The sequence below is a fragment of the Gloeophyllum trabeum genome (genome assembly GCF_000344685.1).
Source record: "Gloeophyllum trabeum ATCC 11539 unplaced genomic scaffold GLOTRscaffold_00007, whole genome shotgun sequence".
NCBI lineage: Eukaryota > Fungi > Basidiomycota > Agaricomycetes > Gloeophyllales > Gloeophyllaceae > Gloeophyllum > Gloeophyllum trabeum.
Window position 1 is genome coordinate 189,819 of NW_006920416.1, and position 8,831 is coordinate 198,649.

General features: G+C 46.2%; 3 protein-coding genes across 3 annotated transcripts; all 3 read left to right on the forward strand.

Annotated features, from left to right (window-relative positions):
• Nucleotides 1-1,625: 1,625 nt before the first annotated feature.
• Nucleotides 1,626-1,877, forward strand: GLOTRDRAFT_28454 (uncharacterized protein; the record flags this gene model as incomplete). The annotated part of the gene is made up of 1 exon (XM_007867891.1): nt 1,626-1,877. A coding segment is annotated over one exon (252 nt), but the record flags the coding sequence as incomplete, so codon positions are not given.
• Nucleotides 1,878-2,106: 229 nt separating this feature from the next.
• Nucleotides 2,107-2,774, forward strand: GLOTRDRAFT_129295 (uncharacterized protein; the record flags this gene model as incomplete). The annotated part of the gene is made up of 2 exons (XM_007867982.1): nt 2,107-2,238; nt 2,292-2,774. 2 exons carry the CDS (start codon nt 2,107-2,109, stop codon nt 2,772-2,774), a joined length of 615 nt encoding a protein of 204 aa, XP_007866173.1.
• A 2,606-nt stretch (nt 2,775-5,380) lies between these two features.
• GLOTRDRAFT_129296 (uncharacterized protein) lies at nt 5,381-7,938 on the forward strand (the record flags this gene model as incomplete). The annotated part of the gene is made up of 2 exons (XM_007867983.1): nt 5,381-5,634; nt 7,884-7,938. 2 exons carry the CDS (start codon nt 5,381-5,383, stop codon nt 7,936-7,938), a joined length of 309 nt encoding a protein of 102 aa, XP_007866174.1.
• Nucleotides 7,939-8,831: the final 893 nt, after the last annotated feature.

Genomic DNA, 8,831 nt, shown 5'->3' on the forward strand with positions numbered 1-8,831 from the left:
AAAAACAAGTTTCGACTTCACCATCTGAGAGAATTAGCGTTACGATCTCAGCGACCCAACGAAGTTCGAAAGCGTCGAACTTAGCGAATTATAACCGATCCTAGCTTTGCCAATAGGCCTGACTCGTCGAGTGAATTATCTCCACCAATGATTCAATTAGCTCCGGTGAGTCTCACATAGCCAAATAAAATTAAACAAGTCTTTCTAGTGTTTCCTACTCCCGTGGTGGTTTGCAACTTTGTTTGCGACTTTCCGGAGATAAATACTCCGGAGCGTCCATTAGTGTTTGTTTCAGGTGTCAAGGTTTTTGTTTTATTTTTCTAGGCCTTCCTACGGACTACCCTACAGCGTCTTACTCCTCCTTTCCCCCTCGAACTATTAAATACCCCTCAGTTGTCTCGGACCGCCTTCACCCATATCACGGGGTTTAGGTTTATTCCTTTTGGTCCTTGGTGATTGTTGTGTGTCTGTGCATATCAACGCACAAGACTATAGGTCTCGAGGACGCAATCAGGAATAAATATTCCGATGATCCCTTCTTCAAGGACATCTTGTGTAAGCCTAAAGAATATAAGAACTTCATTGTGAAGGACAGACTGGTCTACCTGCAGTTGCAGGACCAGCTGGTGCTATGCATGCCAGATATTCGAATTAACGGCCGAAGCACCCAGGAAATTGCGATTTCCAATGCGTACATCCTGTTAGCCCACCTCGGGCTGCAGAAGACCTTAGATTTACTCAGGGACCATGTCTGGTGGAAAGACATGGTTAATCATGTAGAATTATATCGCAGGACATGCATTATATGCAACCGCAATAAGTTATCTATGCAGAAGCCATATGGGCTCCTGAATCCACTACTGGTACCTAGCCGCCCTTGGGAGGCAATTGGTATGGACTTCATGGGTCCCTTTCCCAAGTCTAAGAACCGAGATCGAGTGTTTGATTCCATCACAGTAATAATTGATCATTTCACCGCCATGATCCATCGGATTGACTACAAAGCTTGGCATGTGGCCTAACTGGTATTTTTGGAAGTGTTCAAACATCACAGATTACCGAAAGTGATTATCAGTGACTGTGACTCGCTATTTATGTCGGTATTCTGGAGCCAATTGCATGCACTCATTGGCGTTAAGTTAAAAATGTCAAGTGCATACCATCCTCAGATGGATGGATCATCTGAGCACGCTATCAAAACTATAGTGCAGATGTTAAGGCATTGTATTGGTGAGAACCAGAAAGACTGGGTTTTGCGGCTCCCAGTCATCGAATTCACCATCAATATGGTAAGATCAGCAAGCACTGGCTACGCGCTGTTCTTCTTGAACACTGGCTGGCTTTCGAGATCCATGATCTGGAACTCCGCCAAGGCCGATGAGTACCCGGGTGTTCAGGTGTATGCCCGGAAAGTAAAACAGGCTATTATGGCGGCACATGATAGCATCCTAACTACGAGGGTGAAACAGACACGCGATGCAAATCAACACCGCAGACCTTCCCCCTTCTGCGAGGGAGATCTGGTGTATATCCCTACCAAGAATATACGATTTGCAAAAGGGCAGTCCCAGAAGTTGCTACCAAAATGGCTGGGTCCTTGCAGGATCACCAGAGACTTTGGCAATAACTCTTATCAAGTTGAACTTTCAGCACACTTGAAAGGGAGAGGCATACATAATCTCTCTCATGCCTTGCTGCTAAGAATACATAAACCAAATGATGACCAGCTCTTTCCGGGGCGAACAGATGCACAAGTAACCATATTGGATGCAGACACCACCAAAGGCCTGGAATGGGCAGTGGATAAAATTATTGCCCACAAAGGCAAAGGCCGAGGCACCACTTTTGAACCCATCTGGCAGGCGGGTGATCACACGTGGCTACCATACCATGAGATCTCACATCTCATGGCACTTAAGTTGTATCTTGATGCACAAGGGGCAAATGATATTTGACAGTTGCACTGAGGGGGCTGGTAAACCACCAGCAGACGATCCACAGGTATTTGCAGGAAAAATAAATACATTTTCGATGTATATAAGACCTGCCTCTACCCCTCCTCAATTCCCCATCCAACAAGCCTCATCACCCACCAGCACCTTCTCCATGGCTCACTCATCCTCCATGGCTCACATGTTCTCACCCAACAACTGCCCAATAATGATCCGTGACTTTGACGGTGGATATGTCAAATTCATTGCTGGACCGAACCTCGTTCAGTCTTTCACCCATGCCCAAGTTAGCAAGTACTACCGGTTCCAGACCATCCTCCGTAAAGAGAACTCCCTCAGCCACTCGAAGTTCCCAGCGGCTACGTGGAGTATGCTGAGCTGTTTAACAACGGCACACAGTACTGGGCTATGCTGGTCCAGACAGCCAATGGTGTCAGCCTCACGCGTCCCACGCCGCCTTTTGCTGACATCTGCGGACATCAGCTTCGACTCCCCACTGAGATGCCTGACCCAGCCAATGTCCTTACCGATGCGCAGAGGCAGACCCTCACCAATTACAGCTTCACAATGATGAACTCCCACAACACGCGTCAAAAGTTTAACCAGTGGAAGAAGGAGGAGAGGCAGCAGATGCACCTCAACAAGAGGTTAGGAAACATGCGTGGCCAAGGCTGTAATTGGGCGGCGGCACCACCACCCTACATTCCCCCTCCAGAGCTCACTATTGATTTCACTGGCATCAACTTCAATCTTCCCCCGAACCGGCACTGCCACCACCGCCTACTGATACACCCAATGTTTGGATTGTCGTTGGCAGGCTAGGGCAGTGCTATTTCCTAAAAAAGGCAGCTGATATTGTTTGCAGCTCATTCGGCTAAACAATGGCAGGTGTTAAATTCCATCTCAAGCGGTCCTACAGCTTCCCGGTGCCCATCAAGGGTCAATTATCTGCGTAACTCCCATTGCAAGCCCTTGGTCAGGTCATGTACACCCTTCAGGTGCTTGACCACTGCGGCCGTCCGAGTATAATCATCCAGACCATCCATGCTTCCAATCTGGCATTAACTGAGTGTCTAATCCCAGCCGAATCCTCATTTTGCTAAAATTGAGTGGTCTGTCAAGAGATCTGAGGTGCACAGTGAGTGAGTATGAAGTCCTGAAACCTGATGGTATTCAAACCTTGCACCATATAGAGGACTTCTCACACCCTCCAAGAAGAGCACACACTGTTGAAATCATCCTGGCAAATGTAGATTGAGCATGCTTGCCCCAGGCAGTCAGTTGCCCGAAGGGCAATCGCTTACCCTACAAAGAGCAGATACAGTGACTATATATGAGTTCCGCATAAACTCTCACCCGCTACGGCCACCTATGGCAGTCCCGTCCTATAGCGCGCGAGCACACGAGCTCACAAGCTCAACCAATAACCCTGAAATTCCAACACACACAATGGTGAGTGATTTTATGAGAAACAGAGCATGGCCATATGGCAGTACCAGAATTCATGGCAGTTACAGATGGGGAGGGCTGCACAAGCAACAAACCATAGATGCAGGGCACTAGTGAATGAGCATGATATATCGGCACTCAGCTCATTGACAAAAGCGAATGGGTTGCATCCCCACACAATGCCCTGCTCCCACTTGCTCAGTCTGCAAAAGGATCCATTGTGGGTGCATCCTTGATACCCTGCAACTCAGCCATCTTACAGGTGGCATTATAGGTCTTGCACTTGGTGGGCATCCCACAGATTGCCAGATACTCAAGGACTCTGTCCTCATCGATAGTAGTGGCTGAAAAGTTGGGAGCAGACCTCTGCCATGCAATAGTGACCTCCTTCTCACTGCCAGCAAGACTGTATTTGCCCAATGTGACTATGTGTAATGCGAGATTGATGAAACTGTCCACATCCTGGAGATACCGGTGATAAGCCTCAAGGGTCATGTAACCCCCAAAATTGCAAATTCAAAGTTCCTACCCACCTCTTCCCGAGTCTATTCGATGTGGAAATCACACAATCTTAGGCTAGGATTGGGGCAAACCATTTTCTTCATTGAACTCTGAACTTTCTAGCATCCTCAATATGAGTGCAGATCCCTGTGAAGCTTTAGCTCTGAGGTCTGATGCTCCGGAGTGACTCAGGATGCAACGTCACGAAGAATTAACTCTGGCATCCACAGTCCTCTGTCTCATTGTCCGTCATCCACATTTCCAACTTTCAGTACTTCCCCTCCTTCATCTCCACCAAATTACCCAGCTTGTAAATCCATGACCATGAGGCAACCATCAGTCAATGAGTGGCCAGAGATAATTAGCACATTGTCAGCAGAACTTGCAATGGATATAAATCCACCTAGAATCTACTAAGCAGAAAGGTCATCAAGAGAATGCTGGATTTAATGTTGGTTGAGCAGTTCCCTTGTGTTCGAGAGGTAGGATAAGTTTCCAAACCACTGTTACCCTGATATTTGGTGATAGCCTGATAGATAACAAATAGGTAGCTGACTACTAGAGTCTAGCTGACAATGAAGGTAGAGAGCAAACACAGGTTGCAGGAGCCTAATGGCAGTACTCCAACAACACAGCCTTATATTCTCAAGAAAGGCCTAAGTTAACAGAAGCAGACAGCAGACAGTACTGCAGTCCTTCCCTACTCTGAGGTGCTTCAGATTCAGTCAGAGTCCAGACAAATGCTTATCCAACAGTAGGGACAAGGTCTGATTGACTTGACAGGCAAATAGCTTTATTGGGGGATTCCAGATAGATTAATCCTCCCTTTGCCCTCCCTACTGAGCTCCTTATATACCCTACAGTAATTTGAAATTACAAACAATAGGATGGGAAGATACTTAGGAGGAGACAATAGTGTGAGAACAAAGTAACAATAGTGTGAGAAAATGGTGTGGGTCATCCAAGTCCAGGCATGAATCAACCAATCCCTGAACTTTAGGAACATGGGTGACTAAGCCAAAATAATAGGCATGGGAAAGTGGTAAACTATAAGGTGAGAAGAGCATGGAAGAAAACAAAAGTGCATGGGAAATCAAGAACAAGGGGTGGGAAAACCTTTAGCAATACCATGTGAAAGCCTAAACAACGATGCTTGGCCAATCATGGAACACTGCCGGTCCTTCTAGACACTAGTAATTACCTTTGGTTGTTAACAATTTCATGACAAGCAGTGATGGGACGGTCAAACCCCGACCCTTTGACGAATTGACGAGTGTCAATGGGTCAATTGGGGTCTGACATGGTCGGACCTATCGTCAAGGCGTCAATGCGTGACTTTGAGCTCACGTGTGCGGTGGCGTGTTGCACTGAATCTCTGATGTCTGTACTTCAATAATATACTGTATATTGGCACAACAAAAAATACTGTAGACACCATCTGACTTGTATTGCGCAACCACATCCACCCTCTAGACGGCATGCATCCCTCGAAAGTCTGGGAGCATTTCTACCGCGGTATACGGAAGTACACGGAAGCTTTGCCGCTGTCGGCGGAGGCTGCACAATCGGGCGTGGACGATCAGATTTCGGTCGGCGTCGACGATGCGTCCTGTTCGTTTGCCGCAGTTGCTAGCGAACTACTGGAGCAACTCGCTGCTGATGAAGCCACCACTCTGTCAGAGTCTCGAGTGCCCAACTCCGCTAGTCCTGCTGCGCCAGTGGATCACTCCGGGTACGAGGCCCCACTGCATACCTCCTGAAGAATCTCTTTCTGTATCCATCCCCGGGGACTATATCTCCCTCACTGAGTGCTCTTACTATGTACTGGCCTCGAGGTGAAGAGAATCTCGCCACAGAGATGGCTTTTCATGATTCTTTGAGCTCACCCCAGGATTGAACTCTGTCAATGCTCTACCTTTGGACAAGATGTACCCTTATTCCTTCATCCTTTTTTCTTACTCTATAGCACATTCCTATCTTCCCTCTTACTAGTAGATCCCATAATAGCAGGCGCAAATCTGAGTAGTCTACATACAGCATATAGATGACTAGCAATAGCTCAGCTACACTTCTGGCCCTGGCAGTTCACGTAGCCGGATTGACCAAGTCACGCATTGACTCCGGACCCAGGTCAAGGTCAATGGGGGTCGTATGGCGTCAGACCTCTCGACTCGGGGTCTGACGCGTGTCAATGCCAACACTGATGACAAGTACTATCCAGGTCCTGTGTTGGCTTGTCATGGATCAATACAATATTGTAAGGCAGGCTTTTGGAGTATTGTGGGGGTTTTGTCAGGGTGTTGCAGGCATATTGTAGGGGGTTTGTAGGCTTGTTGTGGGAGTGTTGTGGATGGATTGTAAAAATATTCTGCAGGTATTGTAGCTTTGTGGGGTAAATTGTAGGGGTATTGTAGCAGGTTTGTAGGTTCATTGTAGGGGTATTGTGAGCAGATTGTAGGGTAATTGTGGTCACATTGTAGGCTTGTAACAGGGGTTGTAGGTCTATTGTGGGGGTATTGTAGCTTGTTGTAAGGATGTTGTTGGATCATTGTAGCTCATTGTAGGGGTATTATGGGGGTATTGTAGTCTGTTGTAAGGATATTGTAGGGATATTGTAGCTTTGTAATACAGATTGTGGGGGCATTGTAGATGGATTGTAGGTCTGTTGTTCACACATTGTATATTTGTAATTATTAGCTCTTGGAGCATTGTAGGGACATTGTACAGGGTTGCGGGGGTTATTGTAGCTTTGTAAGGTAGCTTGCTGAGGCATTGTAGCAAGATTGTAGGTATTCTGGAGGGACATTGTAGGTTTGTAACATGGATTGTGGGCAGCATTGTAGACCTGTTGTGAGAGGTTGTTGCAGCATTGTAGCAGGATTGTGGAGAATTCTTTGGGCATTGTGACAAGATTGTGGAGGGTTGTGAGGGGCATTGTATGATGGCTGTGGATTTACTATGTAACCATTGAAGGTATGAGTGGGGGATAACTTCCACTGATATCCTCATTACTAATGTGATTTGGTGTCACAAGACAGGTTTTCATCACCAGCTCCAAAACATGTTTTTGCATTTTGCCACCCAAGTGTGTGATTAAATCATAGACACTTCTGGGACTGTAATTACCCCATATATGGCTACAGGTTTACTTAAGGGCCCAAAAGATTCCGACCAGATACTGGCCAGCTACCGCTGTTGGCTTGTGTTAAAATATTCCAAGCAAACGGAAGACAAGTGCATTTGCCCCAGGTGGTCAGTTGCCCAAATGGCAATTGCGTACTGTACAATGAGTAGATACAGCGACTATATATGAGTTCCACATAAATATTCATCCACTATGACCACCTACAGTGGCCCTGTCCTATCATGTGTGAGCTTGCAAGCTCGACTGATTACCCCAAAATTCCAACAGCTTGTACCCTTCCTACACCCTCACCCCAGCTACTGCTTTTGCTTCCAATAGTCATTATACCCTCCCCCTAAAGTTGAAAGTTGTAGACAAACAGCTCACAACAATTCATGTAACACACAGCCCAACTATGGATCTATAATACTGCAGTCCCAGTCACACCCAAAGACACCAACATGTTGTCACTCTGGAATGATCATGCATGATATCATCTTACAAATTGCAGGTAACACCTCAGTAGGTATGCCCCTTCAATCATACACCTTGTCCCAGGCATCCCACTTGCTTTCCAGCATATTGCCACACTAGAGGGCATGCATGCTGCAGGAACTGGGTTGCAACCTGGCACTAACCAGTGCTGCTGCTCTGTCCCGGAATTGTATAAGAAAAGGGGCATAGCTACTGAGGTGTTACCAGCAATTTGTGAGATGACATCATGTGTGATCATTCCAGAGTGACAACATGTTGATGTTTTTGGGTGTGGCTGGGACTGCATTACTATATACTGTTATTTGTGGGGCTGCATGCCACACCACTTGTTATTAGTTGCTTAAATACTAATTAGGCATTAGGAAGAGGCCATACAGACTGTTGGAAGCAAAAGTGGTAGCTCGGGTGAGGGTGTAGGAAGGGTACAAGCCAAAAGCGGTAGCTGGCCAGTATCTGGTTGGAATTTTTTGGGCCCTTAAGTAAACCTGTAGCCATATATGGGGTAATCACAGTCCCAGAAGTGTTTATGATTTAATCACATATTTGGGTGGCAACATGAAAAAAACTGCTTTGGAGCAGTGATGAAAACCTGTTTTGTGGTTATCTCAGCACATTGGTAATGCAGATATGAATAGTAATTATCCTGCACTCATACCTATAATGGTCTCAGAAAATTTTCACAATCCTGTTACAATGCCCTAACCATCCTTTACAATCCTGCTACAATGCCCCCATAATCCATCACAATCCCTGTACAATGCTCCAAGAATTCATCACAATCCCACTAGAATACCCCAATGATTCATTACAATTCCAGTACAATGCCCCAACAATCCATCACAATTCTGCTACAATACCCAGACAACTCTTCGATCATGTCACAATACCCCAACAACCCTTCACAATGCCCCAAACTATTCATCACAATCCCATCTGGCTACTGCTTTTGGCTTATACCCCTCCTGGTGCCTCTCTCCCCAGCTACTGCTTTTACTTCCTACAGTCTATGTACCTCCCCCCATGTGTAGTATAGCATACAATAAATGTGGTGCAACAATCAGTGTAGTGTAGAACCCACCACACAATTATGTATGTCAATGAAAGACCAGCACTACACAAAACCACAGACATGTTGCTACTCTACAATGGAAACACGTGATATCCGCCCTTTCAATCATATCACTTGTCCTATCCATCCCAGTCCCTTGCCTGGGTTAGGGTTACTGCATGTCACAGCAGCAGGCACAGACAGCTTCAGACAACTCAGTTATACAGTATATAACAGATAGTGAGGATACGCACCAATTATA